Raw genomic sequence first — 16518 nt, forward strand, 5'->3', positions numbered from 1 at the left:
GACCTGGAATGCTACCTCCTGGCCTCTTGGCTTGGTCATACTGGGGGCTCAGGGTGTGTGCCGTCATCAGGTGGGGCCCGTCCTAGGCTTGGAGGAGGTCTGGGTCCTAAAAGGCAGCCAGGTACCCAGGGGCTCCCATCTGTCAGCCAGCACTAGCCCTGGTCTGGCCTGCCCTCCCTGCCCTGGAAGGAGGTGGGGAGCATAGCAAGACTTGGGATCTTTGCCAGGCCCTCCTCTGCCCCCACTGGTGAAATGAGTAAGGGGCTGAAGAGGGGCTGGCCTGGTCAGGTGTTGGGACACTCCTGCTGCTCAGTGGGACCAAGAGCTTACAGCTGCCCTTGCTCCAGCCTCTCAGAGGAAAGAGCCTGAGTCAAAAGGGGCCCTACCCTCAGTTCCCAGCCAGTCCTTGACATCCAGCCACCCCACCCCCTGCCTGGGGTGTGCACACAGCTGGTGGTGCCTGAGCAGAGCCAGTGGTCACTGGAGTACCACCCCTCCTTCCACCCATGCTGAACCTTCCTGTTCACCTTCTGACAGCCACAGGGGGTCCCCATCTGAGGAGAGGTGGGAGCAGAGGGAGACAAGATGTTCTTGTCCCTTACTCACTGGACTGTGCATGCCAGTCTACCCTAGGGCCGTTCCTCAGCCAACCCCCAACCTGGCACCATCATCCTGTGGTCACAGAGGTCCGATTTCTCAGATGAAGCACCCAGGGTCACACAGTGGGCGAGGCTGAGTCTAGCTGGCAGTTTCTGCCTCTGAGGGGCTTGGTGCTGTGGTGTACATGCCCGTGTGTGTGTCTGTGTGTGTGTGTGTAAGTGTGGTGGGGGCAGTATAACATTTTTAGTGCTGGTGGCTGTCTCCAGGGGAGACACTCAAGGGTAACAAGATCAGATAGGAGTGTGTGCCAAGAGCTAAGAATAGGATTGGACATGGGTTCCCGACTCAGGTGGGGGCACATCAGTGCCAGCCAGAAAGTCACTGGCTAGAGCCAGAGAAGGGAACCAGGCTGGAGGGAGAGCAGCCTAGTGTTCCAGAGAGGGGCAGAGTCCAGCTCAGGTAATAAACTGAGTCCATAGGAGGCAGCTTGTGGAAAGGGCAAGGCTCAGGTCCCAAGGTGCTAGGAGACACGGCCGGGTGAGCTCTGTTCTTGGAGGAAGCCCCACCTGGCCTTCATGTCCTTCCTGGTGGCTGGAACCCTGCAGGTGGCTGCACAGTTGGCAGATGCTCAGGACAGCCTGGGGAGAAAGGTAGTGGTGGTAGACTCCATCTGGCCCAGCCCATTCCCCCACCCAGTTTAGCTCCAGCCCAGACAAGCTCTGGCCTTACCTCCCCAGGGAAAGTACAGCATTCAGGGTCTAAGGGTAGCCCTGATACTCAGCAGCCCTGGGGCGTCTGCTGCTACAGTCGCTGCCCTGGATGGTGTGTTCCAGGCCTTGGGATTTGAAAATTGCAAGAAGAGGGAAGTCTCGGTCCAGGTGAGCCCTCATTCCTCACTCTTACCTCCCAACCCCACCTCAGATGAGGCCTCCTGGACTCAGGCCAGGCCTTGGCTCTTGCCCATAGAACTTTCATGAAGAGCTGATTTTGTTCCGGGAGCAGCTGGATGCCCATGGGAGCCCTATGGGATGTGCCCTTGTGGCCTTGGTGGCCCCCAGTAGGCAGCTTAGGCAGCCACAGCTACTGATCCAGGAGCTGAGTCACTGCAAGACCCTTCGGGGCTGCCCCAAAGTCTTCCTCCTGCTTTCTAGTGGCTCTGGGGGTGAGTGGCTGGGCAGGGACACCAGTTGTGGGAGGGCAAAGAAGGGACATAGGGCAGGGAGGAGAGCTGGGAGCCTCCTTCCTGGCAACACGCTGCTCCTGCACCACTTTCCCACCAGATGCTCAGGAGCCTGGAGACTTCCTCACTGGCCTGGGGGAAATCTGTGGCCGCTGTCCTCATTGGTCCCTCCTGCAGCTGCTGACAGAGGTGGGGGCCCCAGAGGGAGAGTGGGGATTTGGTCCTGTATCTCCCCTGACTCCAGTGTACCCTTCTGACCTATTTCCAGTTAAATTCATTCACACTGCCCACCCATTTATTCTATAAGCTTTTATCATCTACACACACAGTGTGACCCCCCAGGGCATATCCCCAATCCCAAATGGGATCCCCCCCAGACTCCAGATTGCCTCCCAAATCCCTGCCTTTAACCAAGCTGTACCCTGTCTGTGGCATGCCTTCCCTTGTTGTCCTTGCCAGTCTCACGGTCCCTTCTAGGTTGTTAGTGATGCCCTTCCTTGTGCTTCTCATGTCCACCTTGGTACTTCCAGCCATCCCTTTTGATACCTATGCAAGCACTGACTGCTGTTCTGTTAGACTGTGGGACTCTGGGGCTGGGGCTGGGCCCAGGTCTACTCCCAAGGTCTGAAGTTCTCAAGGGGCAGTTGGGTGGTCGAGGAGAGGGGTGTGGGCCTCAGCTCTGCTCCATGGCTCTTCCAGCCTAGCACCTGATCCTCACTCTGGGAGCCTTCCTCCACAGGTCTGCCCTGCTCCAGGGAGGTCCTGCCTCTGTGCACACTGATCCCTCAGGCCACTGTCCACTTGAGGCCATCCATGTCCAGGGAATTCAATGAGCTTGAGTTTGAGCCAGAGTTTGGGTCTTGCTTAGGTCCCTCCTGCCCTCCCCATCTCCTTCCCCCTTTTCCTCCCTCCCTCTGAAAGGTGACTCCAAAGGGCCAGTAATAGCTGTCAGCCTGCTGAGTCTTTCTCTGGTGCCAGGGGCCTGGTGGCCTGCATGGGTCGCAGCCCCTCTCCCTTCTTCCCAGGGCAGCCCTCAAGTGGCCTTGGGCCCCACCCTTTCAGTTCTTCTGCAGGATAGCTGAAGAGTCTTCTGGGGACACCTTCTGCCCAGTCCTTCGAAGCTCCTTGCGGGGGGCACTGTGCCTGGGAAGTGTGGAGCCCCAGAGGCCCGAGGTGAGGGGTACAGTGTGGGAGTCCAATCACGTGCCCACAGTTGCAGGTGAAACAGGCTGAGGGAGACCAGGCCAGGGAGGCCAGTAGCTGTGAGGCCCTCAGACTACTTTGTGCCTTAACCCTGTCCGCAGCCAGACCCTGGTCCCAGTGCTCAGTATGACCTGTGTGGGGCCAGGGCCGCCCTCTTCCTGGCTGTGACCAGAGACAGGCCTGGGACACAGCATGATGTGGCAGCACTGGGGGACCTGTGCCAGGCCCTGGGCTTCAAAGTCACCCTGAGGATAGACCCTACAGCTCAGGTAAAGGGACGATCAGGACCTCTGGTGATTCTTAGAAAGAAGGGCAGCTCCTTCCCTAGGATCCTGGGCCCTCCCTCCTAGGTCTCTCCTACCTCACAGGCAGGATGTGCACCCAAAAGTCTTGCCTCCTTCCTCCCTGCTGTATGACTGCGGCAGTCATGTCCCTGCCACCAGAAGTCTGGCCTTCAGACCAGAGGCTAAAGAAGCCCTCTCAGCCCTTCAGGGAATAGCCAGGGCCAGGGGATGGCTAGGGCTAGGTGGCTGTGTCCCCATTCCAGGCATTCCAGGAGGAGCTGGCTCAGTTCCAGGAGAGGCTGGACACCCACAGGGTCCCTGTGAGCTGTGCACTTGTGGCCTTGATGGCTCATGGGGGACCACGGGGACAGCTGCTGGGGGCTGATGGGCAAGAGGTACAGCCAGAGGTGCTGGTGCAGGAGCTGAGCTGCTGCCGGGTGCTGAAGGGTCACCCCAAGATCTTCCTGCTTCAGGCCTGCAGAGGGGGTAAGCTGCCCTGCCGACAGCTGACCTCCTCCTGCTCTGACTTTCCTCTGCCAGCCCTCAGCCTCCCACACTTGCTGTCTACCTCCTCCAGAAAGCTGGAGCCCTGGCCCTTCCCTGCCCCCTCTCTCACCAACTAGTCAAGTCCACAGACTTGAGCCCCGGTCATTCAGTGCTCCTAATGTTTCCAGTTTGGCAGGTCTGTGTCAGAGCTCTGGCAGCTGGGTTTTCACCTTGACCTCACTGTTCACATGGGGTGTGGATGCCTGGAATCATTCCCAGGTACCCACTGAGTGAAATATATTCCTTCCTCAGGGAAGAGGGACCCTGGTGTAGGGCCAACAGCTCTTCCCTGGTACTGGCGCTGGCTGCGGGCACCTCCAACCATCCCTACACAGGCAGATGTCCTCCAGGTCTATGTTAACACCCAAGGTGGGTCCTGCCTTCCTTCCAGAATATACGCTTGGCAGAGCTGGTGGTGGGAACCGTCCAGAGAGCATTTCTAGGGCTCTCCACTGGGGTCCTGCTGCCACCTCCAACCTTACCTTACCATGATGAAGGGAGGAAAGACTTTCTAAACCACAATGGCCTTTGGGAAGCTGGGGCTGCTTCCCCTGATTGACAACATTGAGTTGGAAAAGTGAACTAGCTTCTTTGAGGTCACATGGCCGGTAAGCAGCAGGACTGAACTTTGGACTTCTGTCTTCCCTGCCCTGCACTCTTTCCACTGCCCTGTGCTACCAGAGATGGGGAGACCTTGGGGCTGGTGGAGTCCTAAGATGCTGGTAATTGGAGTTGACTTCTTGCAGATAGCCTCTCCCAGGACTCCACTTCAGGGAGGTGTGACCATGCAGACATCCTGACCATCTATGCAGCCACCGAGGGTAATAAGTGGGGATTACTCTGACACAGATTCCCACCCTAAGATCTGGAGTGGCCATAGGGACAGACAAGGCATGAGGTTCAGGCACGGAGGCACCAGCCTTGTTGCAGTTAAGCATCTTCCTTCCATAATTTATGATTTGTATTAGTAGTATTAAGTGCTAACTGTGCCAAGCACATCAGGGGCATTGTTTCCTCCAGGTTCTAAGTTCTAGAAGGGCAGAACAGGTATGTCTGTTGGCCTCAGACCCTGTCCAGTACCAGGCACCTACTAGGTCCACAGTAAATGTTTGTTTAATATTGAATCTATTCATATATTCACACTGCAAACATCAGCATCAACTTCCAGATGCAAGAAGACCCTGCCCTCTCCTCTGTTCTCTAGTTTGATCCCCGGGATCCTCTCTACCTGCTGTCCTCTTCTTCTACCCACAGTAAGCCCCTGGGGGTTCAGAGGCAAAGGGCAGGGGCCTGACTCTGACTCTCTGGCCTTCGTGCCTTGATCTAGGCTGTGTGGCCTATCGGGATGAGAAGGGATCAGACTTCATCCAGACACTGGTGGACGTCGTCAGAGCTAAGCCTGGAGGAGACATTCTGGACCTGCTGACAGAGGTGTGGGAGTGTGGGGACACATGATCAGGAGAGAGGGGCTGGATTGGCCCTTCCTTCTCCCAGCCCTGGTGTTCTGATCATCTCCCCTTAACCCTACCGGTGAAGGAGAGCTTCCCTGTCCTCACAGTACATGATCAAACACCTAACACCTGGCACTGGTCAAATACGATCAATAGCAGATTTACTCACATGCTAAACTCTGGGGGAGGAGGACAATGAATGCCACATAGGGTCCCTGTGTGTGTGTGGGGGGGGGGTGTGCACTGGGAAGCAGTAGGACCTGCATGGACTTGGGGAGGCAAGCTTTGTAAAGACAAGAGGGTGAGGTGCCCCCAGATTCCTGCAGAGAATGGGACTGGCTTATTTGAATAGATTTTCAGGCTGGCAGGGAGGTGAAACCAGTTATGTTGAGGTTGAGGTGGGTGCAGCTGGTTTGGCTGATAGGGGACCAAAAGGCTGGGGGGCTTTTTTTTTTTTGTGGTCAGAGCATGGAACACATGTCAGGTCTTTGGGGTAGTGTGAGGCTTGAAGACGTGAAAGTATCACTTGAAATTTTAGGCCTTACAAAACAGCAGGCAAGGGCTGCAGTGGGTGCCAGGCTGAGCCCCACGTGGTCTAGCGTTCTGGACGCAGACTGAGTGTGGCCCCTCAGGTCAACAGGAGGGTGTGTGAGCTGGACGTGCTGGGACCCGACTGCGATGACCCCCGCAAGGCCTGCCTGGAGATCCGCAGCTCGCTCCGGCGCAGACTCTGCCTGCAGGCCTGAAGACCTTGCTACCCCCAACTCGGCTTCCTCGACAGAGGCCCGGCAGCTTGAGCATGGGTATTTAGATGGCGTGCAATAAATATCTGTTGATCACTGTGCTCCGGTCATTGCCTGCTCGCTCTCAGACATCTGTGAAACAGGTGAGAATGGATGTAAAAAAGCCATGGCCCTTGGTAAGGGTGCAGCTGTGACCCTGGAAACCAGAGGCTGGACGGGGCCTGTGCCGTGAGTGCGGGACTAAGGAGCTCAACATGGGCTGGGCTGGATATTCTGAGAGAGGCCCAGGGGGCAAGGGCTCCTGGGAAGGGGCGGCCCAGCCATGCTCTTGCGCACACGCTCTCCAATCTCCAGGCGCTGGGGCCATGAAATGCTGGAGTCACAGCCTCACCTTCCGGGCGGTCGGTGAGTCAAGTCGTGCGCAGAGACTTGAAGAGACCATTGCAGATCACCAGTGAAGTGATGGAGCGAGCGCCGGGCGCGGGGAGCGGTGAGCCGGCCTGACCGTGCGCAGGCGGCCGGCCAGGGGAGGACGAGGTGTGCGGAAGGAGCTGTGGGGCGGCCGGTGGCTCCCCGAGACCCGAACTCGCAGTCCCAGGTTCGGCCGCTTCCTCCCAGCCCCGCGGAAAAGCGCAGCTGTGGAAGAGGCGGGGTTTCTCTCCATCCTAGGCATGCGCGTCTCGGCACGCCGCGCAGGCGCCCAAGTGAGCTTCTGCCTATAGAGAAAGCAAGAGGGTGGGCAGATGTGGGGCCGCGTGGCCTAATGGATAAGGCGTCTGATTCCGGATCAGAAGATTGGGGGTTCGAGTCCCTTCGTGGTCGCTGCCAAGCTTCTTTTCCAACTCCTTTTGAAAGTTTGCCTACGCTCCCTGCCCACGCCTGGGACGCTCCAGCTGCATGGGTCGCTCGCCCCGGGGACCCTCGGACACCGTCCCTCACCTGCAGTCGCTCAGCTCAGACTCACGGCTGCAGCCTGGTGCCACTCGAGATGCTGGCTCAACAAAGGCGTTCTGCAGAATGAAGCCAAACCCTGCCAGCTATTCCATGAAAACTGACAGGCGCGGATTGGATTGCCTGGGGTGGGGTACTTAGTGACCCCACGGGGACTCAAAGGCCATGTGCACTCAAAAATCTAATAGGCTATATGATATTTGCACATAATTGTGAATGTAATTAATGGCACTGACCACTCTGTGGTACACTTGGAAATGGTCAGAACAGCACATTTATATCTGCGCAGATCTAAAACACGTGAACAATAGTCTAGATTTCTTACGATGAAAATTACTAATGTAAACATCCACATTTAAAGTTTTAAACAGAAGAGTATGTCCGGGATTGAGTTGACATGTCACCTGGAAACAATTTCCTAATTGCTGACCTTGAGTTCTGTCCAAGGGACAATCAAGGTGCAGCGCTGTCCTCCCGGCCCGGCAAGGCGGGGGCGAAGGCGAGTTCGCAAGAGCAGCGCAGGTGACCTGGGCCGTGCGGAGTCCCTTCTCCCTTCACGTTTCTGTGACGTTTCAGTGGTTAAGTAAGGCGCGGTAAATGTATGGAGGGCCAACTTCACGACGCTAAAAACCCAGAGGAGAGGGAAAACAGTGACACGACGGTGATAAGGCGCGAACCCCCAGCCCTGAGACTGGCTGAGCCAACTGTAGTAGATTACTACTTCAAGAGGAACGATGGGGGCGGGGGCAGGAGGGCGAAATGACCCAAACAATGTATGCACACGTGACTAAATGAATAAAAAAATTTTTTTAAAAGATAAAACCAAAAAAAAAAAAAAAAGAGAGAGAGAGAGAGAGAGAACAAAGAAGGAAAGAAGGAAGGAAGGAAGGAAGAGAGGGTGGAGACGAGTAACGTTTGGTCTAGGGACAGTGGGAGAGGAGGACCAGGACAGACCTCCGTGCTCCGCACGCACAGGGGACACTCTTTCCGGAGTGGGAAATGCCGATTGCAGACAGCGTATACCCCGCCCCGATCCCTGCATCACAATCACATTTCCCCTACTACCGAGCCTGATATTAAAGGGCTCATCCAGGAGTTGAATCCGGGATCCTCTGCACCCCACACAAGACGCATGTCCCCTTTATCAACGAGCCGAGATAAAAACCCAGTGCCCCATGTCTTTGAGCGTCGTCTCCACTAGCGTGGTTACTTCTGTATCCCGGGATGTTCGGGGTGACGGTGGCATCCAAGAGGGAGCTGGGACCGAGAACCGACATGAAGGGACGCGAGAAGGGTCGGGGTCGCGCGGGCAAAACTGCAGACTCCCGCAGGAGCCTCGCGGAGGCGGCAGACGGACTGGTTCAAGACCCGTACACGCGCCTCCTCGTTAGCCCCGGTGGCCTAATGGATAAGGCATTGGCCTCCTAAGCCAGGGATTGTGGGTTCGAGTCCCACCCGGGGTAAGAGGGTTGCGTTTTAGGCCTCCTTGGAGAAAGCGCAATGCAGTTAGTATTGCTAACCCTACGGCGCCCCCCAGCGGCGAAGCATCGATTAAGGCAACGCGGGGTTTTTGAAGAAGCCGAAAGGCAACGTTAAAACGTTATTTTCAGATAAGGAGTGCATGTTTTCAGCTTTCACAAAAGTCTGCTTCTGTCCTTTACACTGAACCATTCATTCTACTTGATACAAACAAACACCCATTGTTCACTTCTTAGGCATGCACTTGTACTGTGGTTCCATATGGTTTACAAAGTCTCTCTCTTTCCTAAACACACAATTATTCGGAAATTAAATTACAGAACTGGTTTGCTTTAAAAAATCATAGGTTGGGTGTGGGGAGATAGCCAGCTGGTACAGGGCTCATCCAGGTGCAGGGCCATGGGTTCCATCTCCACCATCACACAATAATATAAGCAAACAAACAAACAATTTTTAAAAAAATCATGGGCTGGGTGAAGATGTAAACAAAGTTCGCCCGTGTGTTGATAAGGTGTGTTTAGAGGAACTCTGCTCTGATATGTGTTTGAAATAGTCTGTAATAATGTTTTCCTTTTTAAATCCATTCAATACTTGACTTCATCCTTGAGATAAAAATTCCTGAAACCAGAAGCTTCTCATACCGTGTGCTGCAGGGGGCCAGAGCTGGAGCTCTGTCATATCACACGGACAGGTAAAAGAACAGCTCCTTTCTTCAGCTTTCTTTCTTTTCCTTGTTTTTTTCTGAACTCATGGCCTCATGCTGGCTAGGCAGGTGCTGTACCACTTCAGCCATTCTGCCAGGTCTCACAGTTCCTTTTTTAAAGACAGTCTCCCACAGTGTAGCCCAGGCCAGCTTCAAACTCACTATTCTCAGGTTGGGGGTGCCGCTCAAGCCATGGAGCAAACCCAAGTACTGCAGACAAAACAAAACAAAAGCTTACTATTGTACCCCAACTTCCCAGAGTGCTGAGATTACAGTTATAAGCCACCAGGCCTACCCAGAGTAGGGGGAAAGATCAAACTGGGTTACATTGTATGACTATTGGCAAATGTCACAACAAAACCCCCTGTACAACTATTATGTAGTAATAAAAATGATTTTTTTAAAAAACAAAAATAAGTGCAGTTGCTGGGAGTGTGGCTCCAGTGATAGGGTGCCTGCCTAGCAAGCAGACCCTGAGTTCAAATTCCAGTACCACCAGCACCACCACCAAACAAAATAACTGGGACTCTCCTGTCCCCCCCCCCCCACTGCAGCCTTGATCCTTGCACTTCTCCACTAAAGTCGGGGGCCTCCTGTGCATGGCATTACCTTTTACCATCATACACAGCCTGCAGACCTACTTAAGGATGCTGGTGCTTTTTTCTGACCAATTTTTTTCTGGATGTCCTTCAGATCTTCCTACTGGGCTGTTGGAAGTACACAGGCTCACTCCAACCTTTCTCTCTCTCTCTCTCTCTCTCTTCCTTCCTTCCTTCCTTTCTATTCTTTCTTTCCTTCTTTCCCTTCCTTTCTTTCTTTCTGTGGTGCTGCAGGGCCTGTGCAGGCTAGGCAGGCACTCTACCACTTAGCTACAAACCCAGCTCACTCCAATATTTATCTCACTAAGTTTGTGGATTCCTTTCTGTACCTGAGACCAGAGACATTCTGTTACTTCAATCTCATTAACATAGGCCACTAATGAATTCAATTTTGGGCCAAGCAAGAAGAGACCTGGTAGGGCCAAGTTCAGTGGCAGAGAGTGACTAAGCACAGGCTCTTTGGGAAGTGCACCGTGATCAGTAAATTCACCAGACACAAAATCACATCCTGGTGTTCTCACCTTAACCCTGTGAACCATTGCCATGAATCCTGGCATAAGTGAGAAGAACTTGCGTGTGTGTGAATAAACTGCTTCTCCAACTTCAGCTTTGTATCTGTATCACCCTCCTATGGGTCAAATGGTAACCAGGGTGGTTGGTGTGGTCTTTGAGAACTGGCATCTCCTCCAAGATGGCTGCTCCAGGTGAGCTGATCTCAGGTTACTCACCACAAGGATGCTGGTTTCCTCGGGTGGCAGGTGATAGTCAGAGTGGGTGACTGACTTTCAAGTTTCACCTTGCATCCACCCTGAGGCGTCCAAACATTTGGCCCCACTCCTTCCCAGTTAAGACCACAAAAGATTTCCTAAGGCTGCAATTTCAATTTACATTGTCATTCTGCAACATGCAGGATTGGATTCTGCATTTGATTTTTAGCAAGAGCAGCTTAGGGTGGCCACAAAATATCCTTGGGTCTCTGGACATGATTTTCTAGAGCTGAGACTCAATCTCCTAAGTAGAAAATGCTTCTTGATGTGACCTGATCAGCCATTGATTGCCTGGATCACAGGAATTTCCAGGAAGTTCCCTGAAGTGGAGTCTCCCCCCATCCCCCAATTTCTGGGACTATGCCTCAGACAAGGTCCTGAATGCTCTGCTACTGTACTTTCACGTAAATTCCACATATATAATTTATGTAAATTTCCAAGTTAAAAAATATATAAATTAATGAGACAAGAACAAGAAGCTCTGGAGGGATTTTGTGTCCCACTGCTTGGTGGATCTTGTATTGTCAATGTCACCTGAGCCAGCAACAAACTCTCACCTGGAGGAGGTCTGAAATGCGGGTTCACCGATCCCTGCTTGGCTGGAAATCACACCCACAAAACTGCACGCCCGACGCTACAGCCACTAAGACTGAGCTAGGACACAAGGAGGGTCTCGCCCTGGGACAGGCCAGGGGACCTTCTCCTTTCCCAGGATTCCAGCTCGTGCAGTCGCAGGTTTGGGAAGAAACGAAGCCTGACCCCAGCTTTTATTTTTTTTTTTAAGGAAAAGGACAGAGTTTCACTAAGCAGAGAGGAAAGGACAGAGCGGGGTCTCAGAAAGCCTGGGCCGAGCTCTGACTTGTGTATCTGGGCCGAGCTCACCTGCGCCCGGCCCAGGCCAGAGAGGACTTGGTGGAGGACAGGAGCCGCGGGGTCTGTGCGGGACCCCGACTGTTCCTGGGGTGCTAGGTTCTCAGGGCCTGCAGGTGGGAGTCGACAGTGCCCTTCTTACCCTCGGGGTCCCGGACCTGGGTCCCACTTGGGGTGAAGTTTCTGGGCTGGGGAATGAGATCCCCACGCTCACGCAAGGCTTCACAGAGTCCGCTCCGGAGAGAGGCGGCCCCTTGTCCCTGGGCCCGGGGCCGGGACATTCTCTCGGGCATGTCCCCGCGGCGCTGGCTGGCTGGCACCAACACGGAAGCTGCCAGCGCAAACTCCCGCAGCTGTCGCCGGCAGGGCGGAGCCTCGGCGCCGGCCTCCAAGGAGCGGCGTCAGCGCGTCCCAGCGTGCCGGCTCGTTGGTCTAGGGGTATGATTCTCGCTTTGGGTGCGAGAGGTCCCGGGTTCAAATCCCGGACGAGCCCGCTTTTTTTTTTTCTTTTTTTGATAACTTCGTGTTTTCAGAGCCGGGCCCGGCCGCCTGTTCCCTCCTCGGTTCTGCCAGCTCCCTGTTGCCCGGTCGTATTCAAGGCCCCCCCTGACCTGAGGCTTGAACCTCAGAGTTTGGGTGGGGCTGGAGGAACGGAGCCCAGAGAAAAGGCGTGTGACTCTGTTCGAGGGACCCCGGAGGAAGGTACCCACCTCCGCCACACCTGTCTGCGGAATGTCCGTGAGGTGTGCCAGGCCATCGCGGGGCCGGAGGTGGCACTTGCTCTGGATGTGCAATTTTCCCTTGGATGTCCTAAGTCCACATCCCGGCTGAGCCCACGTTTTCAGATGTCCTTTTGCATCTCGAGGGGCGCCAGACGCGCCCTCCCCTGGCCCAGAGGAGGAAACCGTGGCGGCCCGAGGACGGGAGGCTCTGCACCCTGCGCTGGGGCTGCCGAGGCCAGCGGCGCCATGCGAGCGCAGAGGACCGAGCTCAGGCGGCGGCCTCTTCCACCACCTGCTACCATTTTAGTAAGATTTATTATTATTATTCGGGTGTGGTGAAAAGGTACTTTGTGGCTCACAGTTTCCAAGAGGAGGCGGCAGGGTACCATGGGTGACCATATCTGAACGTGTGGCAGAGGCAGGAAGCCTGGATCGTGGTTGTCATGGAAGGAACAGCTCAGGCCCAGGGTTGGCTACTTTGAATAATGTCAGCGGGGTCTGGGCGTTCGGTCTGTCCCTAGCTGTCGGGTACCTGGCCCTGGGTGACTAGGACAGGAGCTACTGGGCCAGAGTGTGAGTAAGGAGGTGGTCGGGGTGTGGGCTCTGGAATGCCCAATGGCAGAGGAGCCTTGCTGTCTCTAGGCCGCCCCTCAAAGACTGGCAAGACCCCGGATGTCAAAGCATGACAATGGGGAATACAAAAAAGAAAATGCACTTAATACAGGACTGAGGGTTTGAGCAGAAACTTTGGGGGCTCCCCAGCTGGGAAGATTGACCCCATCTGAATCCCAGAGTCCCAAGGCCTGTGAATCATTCCTTTGCCAGCACAGCTGAGTGCAGGGCCAGAGCTCCAGGACAGTTATGACAGCATCAGCGGGTCTTGTCTCTGACCTGAGTTTCTCTCATCTCAGGGTCCTATGTTCTGGGTCCCCTTTAGTACCTTCTGACTAGCCTCTAAGCACAGCTGGGTGGGTCTCTTGCACAGAACCCAGAACCCATTAGGTTACCTGGGGAGGCCTCACCTGACCCTGAGGCTCCCTGACAGTGCCTTCTTCTCCTGGGGCCAAGACATCTGAAGACTCAGCTCCTTATGGGGAAGCTATTATTGACTGTCTGCTAGCTGGAGAGTTCCACTTGGAATCTGTGGGGTCCCTTCTTCATGCCTAATCCCCTCCCCACAGGTGCACCTGCACACACAGCCGTCAGCCAGTCTGGCTCCAGCTAGGCTCAGTCACCATTTGTCCAGTGAATGCAAAGCCAGCAGTCCAGGATCCGAACCTGCACTGTGGAGAAGATCCATGGGGAGGAGGTCTTATTTCTCAGCTGGGCCCAAAGGAGCCACAGTTTGCCTTTCTGGTCATACTATTAAATAGATGGAGTCTCCAGCAGATATGAGGAGTCAGAAGGGAGACAGGCCCAGTATACAGTGGACCCAGATTCCAGCTGGATCCCAGTGGCTAGATCTGGCCTGGACACTGAGGCTGGGTGTCCAGGTTTGGGCAGCTGAGGACAGGGAAATTGACCCAGATCATGGATGCCTCCTGTGAGGGCTTCCTAATTTCCTTCTCTTAACTCCCCTGCCATCCCAAGTCCTTCCCTGCTGCTGCCCAAGCTCCAGTGAAAGGGTTGGACACCGAAGCTAGGTCTCTGTGCCCAGGGGCAGGATGAAGTGGCTCGGGAGTGGGAGTGAGACTTCAGAGACTACTGCTGGGATCCCAGGCTGAGCAGCCTTGGAGGTGGAGCACCCCCTAAGAAGCAGCGGGACTGGTCAGACCTGGAGCAGACTAGATCGGGTTTTTCCAGTGTGTAGTCCTGGAGGAGGCTGTGTTACCTGAGCGCCTCTGTGAGCCCAAGAAGCCTTGGGGGGAATCCAGGCCCTGACCCAACCCTTAGCCAGGTGATGGAAGAAAGATTTGGGGTGCTTCCCAAAAGTGATGATTTCGGTTTCACTGGGGCAGAGAAGAGTGTGACCCTGACCACGAATTTCCTCACTTGGAATCTGGAGTATGGCAATGTTGGACCCCCCCCCCAAATTTGCCCCCAAGCATGGGGGACAGAATCAAGTCTTTCCTTGTTATACAACAGACAATTCATGGTAAAGAAAGCGGGACAGTTGCCGACCAGCAAGGCAGAATGAGGGCGGAGCCTGGTTAAACTAACAAAAGATAATAAGGGAGTTTTATGTCAGTTGGCTGGTTGGTCTAGGTTCAAGTCCCGGGTGAGCCCTGCTTTTAAGGGGTGAATCCTGGGGTTTGGTTAATCCCTGAACTAACTTTCAGGTAGTAGTTGGAGGCTGCACTGTGGCAATTTTACTGGTTTAATTGTGGCATGGAGTGATGCACTGGCGTGACCACTCTCCCCCAAAATAAAACACCAAGCAGAAATCGCTTTTGATGAATTTGGATGGACTGACAAACTAAATCAAAGTAACTATTATTGCGTGGGCTTTAACCAGTAGTAGCTGGATTCAAATCCCCATGTGAATATTTTCCTATAGCTGCCATCACTCCAGAGGAATGGTGGGCGAATCCAGCCTAAGGGGAGCTTTGGCGAGCTGGTGGTGTACAACAACAGGCTGCAGCATGGCAGGAGCTGGCCACCTTGGTCTTTGCAGGTCCTACACTCTCAACAAACACAGAATGTCAACATTGCTTCGCAGTAAAAAGGCCACCCAACGTGGGGCTCGAACCCACGACCCTGAGATTAAGAGTCTCATGCTCTACCGACTGAGCTAGCTGGGCAACTACAAGTGAGCTTGTCAATCTTTGATTGTTGATGATGAAGATGATCAGGGAAAATGCAGATGCAGATTTGTCAACCATTGGTGTTGCTCCCCCCGCTGCGCACGGAAACCACCCAAGCCAACCCCGCAGGGGATCCCCGACATAGGGGACCTCCATGCCCGGTCCGAGACGAGGATCCGCAAACTGGGCTGGGAACTGTGTCGTCACCAGCCCACGCAGTAATAGTTACTTTGGGTCAAAGTCCACTGTGTCCACCATCAGTGTCTGGAGTCATGCAGGGCCTTCGTAGTGTGTCGCTGGGCACTGGGTCGCAGGTCGGAGTGGCCCTTGTAGTTTCTATTCAGATCCCAGGAAGTGAAAGGGGAAGTGAGGAGAAACTGTGTCAAAGTCGAAGGGTCTAGTTCATGAGGCATGGCTCAGGTGGGTAGGGGTCCTAGGGCCCTGTGACCTCCACCCTAGTCACTAACTGAGGCAACACAGGCCAGCTGCCTTCTGCAGCCCTCCTCTGGAGAGAGAGGTGGGTAGAGCACGGCCTGTCTCCCCAAACTACCTAATCTGGGGCTCCAATTCAGGACTTTGAGATTAGGGGTGGTCTGGCCCTGAGGGTCCATCTACCTGGCTGGGTTAAAAGGGAAAGAGGGGAGGCGTATCAGAGCCAAACTGCACTCCTGCGAGAAGGTGAACATGCCCGGGTTCCTGTTGCAGGATTGATCACCCAAGGTTGCCATTGGATTCCTGCCACTTGCAGGACTTTCAAGGAGGTCCTGACCAGAGCTGAAACTAACGTCCCCAGGGTAAAAATTCCACCTAATGGGAGGGGGGACTGCACAACTCTGGGGTGAAAGGATTCACACTGCTGACAGCTAGCGGGGCGCTGGATGTGGAGGAGGAGGGATCCTAGATGCTGGGAGTCCCCTAGTGGACGCAAAGCAGTTGCCACTCAGGTTCAGTGGCCACTTCTTCCTAGCTCTCTGGACCCACACTCACCTTTGTCATCTTTGGCAATGCCTGCCTTCGGGCTAGATAGAAGGGCAGGAAAGAGGCAGTTGCATTGTCTGGCTAGCTCAGTTGCTAGAGTATGGCACTCTTAATCTCAGGGTTGCGGGTTTGAGCCCCACATTTGGCAGGTACTTTTGAAGGGGAAAAGGGGCCATACATGGGTCCTTCCAAAGATGAAATGGAACCAGGGAAGACATTTCGTCAGTTAATCATTAATTAATGGCTTCAAACAGTACATGATCGATACCTGCAAGGAACTCTATCATGACTTCTCTGAAAAGCACAAATGAAACTTGACATGTCCCCTTCTCTGGACCCCTTTGGACTCCAGGTCTCTGAACTTTGTTATTCACTGTTCAGGGTTCAGGGAGTTTTCACAGTTTCAGTAGGGTTTTTTTTTTTTTTTTCTTGGAGCCTTTAGGGTAAAAGAAATAGCTAAAGAGCTGGGCACTGGTGGCTTGAGCCTATAATACTAGCTATTCAGGAGGCAGAGATCAGGAGGATCGAGGTTCAAAGCTAGCTTGGGCAAACAGTTCACAAGACCCTGTCTCAAAAGGCAAAAACCAAAAAATTACAAAAAAGGGCTGGTGGAGTGGCTCAAGGTATAGGCCCTGAGTTCAAACCCTAGCACTGCAAAAGAAAAAAAATTAATTAAAAACAATTAAGTATACAAAATT

General features: G+C 54.1%; 1 protein-coding gene and 4 non-coding genes across 8 annotated transcripts; 4 read left to right on the forward strand and 1 right to left on the reverse strand.

Annotated features, from left to right (window-relative positions):
- Positions 1 to 69: 69 nt before the first annotated feature.
- LOC109691702 (caspase-14-like) lies at positions 70 to 6035 on the forward strand. Of its 4 annotated transcripts, none has more exons than XM_020171869.2 (11): positions 70 to 1250; positions 1338 to 1478; positions 1567 to 1762; positions 1881 to 1969; positions 2843 to 2953; positions 3085 to 3252; positions 3531 to 3753; positions 4066 to 4182; positions 4560 to 4634; positions 5141 to 5244; positions 5897 to 6035. In XM_020171869.2, exons 1-11 carry the CDS (start codon positions 1176 to 1178, stop codon positions 6008 to 6010), a joined length of 1413 nt encoding a protein of 470 aa, XP_020027458.2. In that variant the 5' UTR covers positions 70 to 1175; the 3' UTR covers positions 6011 to 6035. The 4 variants fall into 4 exon arrangements, with proteins under 4 accessions (XP_020027458.2, XP_020027459.2, XP_020027461.2 ...); XM_074059417.1 differs by having other exon boundaries at positions 997 to 1059; positions 1408 to 1478; XM_020171870.2 differs by lacking the exon at positions 4560 to 4634.
- A 721-nt stretch (positions 6036 to 6756) lies between these two features.
- Trnar-ccg (transfer RNA arginine (anticodon CCG)) lies at positions 6757 to 6829 on the forward strand. Its single transcript has one exon. It is a non-coding gene; the product is annotated as a tRNA-Arg (tRNA).
- A 1519-nt stretch (positions 6830 to 8348) lies between these two features.
- On the forward strand, positions 8349 to 8421 carry Trnar-ccu (transfer RNA arginine (anticodon CCU)). The gene has a single exon. It is a non-coding gene; the product is annotated as a tRNA-Arg (tRNA).
- Positions 8422 to 11797: 3376 nt separating this feature from the next.
- On the forward strand, positions 11798 to 11869 carry Trnap-ugg (transfer RNA proline (anticodon UGG)). The gene has a single exon. It is a non-coding gene; the product is annotated as a tRNA-Pro (tRNA).
- Positions 11870 to 14766: 2897 nt separating this feature from the next.
- Positions 14767 to 14839, reverse strand: Trnak-cuu (transfer RNA lysine (anticodon CUU)). The gene has a single exon. It is a non-coding gene; the product is annotated as a tRNA-Lys (tRNA).
- Positions 14840 to 16518: the final 1679 nt, after the last annotated feature.

The sequence above is a fragment of the Castor canadensis genome, chromosome 17, assembly GCF_047511655.1.
Source record: "Castor canadensis chromosome 17, mCasCan1.hap1v2, whole genome shotgun sequence".
Lineage (NCBI taxonomy): Eukaryota > Metazoa > Chordata > Mammalia > Rodentia > Castoridae > Castor > Castor canadensis.

What these genes read in the sequence shown, in the direction of transcription:
- LOC109691702 (XM_020171869.2), top strand. Translation starts at nt 1,176, where the DNA reads ATGTCCTTCCTGGTGGCTGGAACCCTGCAGGTGGCTGCACAGTTGGCA. An exon ending in GCTTTCTAGTGGCTCTGGGG is followed by an intron (nt 1,763 to 1,880) that starts GTGAGTGGCTGG and finishes CTTTCCCACCAG; the next exon opens with ATGCTCAGGAGCCTGGAGAC. An exon ending in GCTTCAGGCCTGCAGAGGGG is followed by an intron (nt 3,754 to 4,065) that starts GTAAGCTGCCCT and finishes TTCCTTCCTCAG; the next exon opens with GGAAGAGGGACCCTGGTGTA.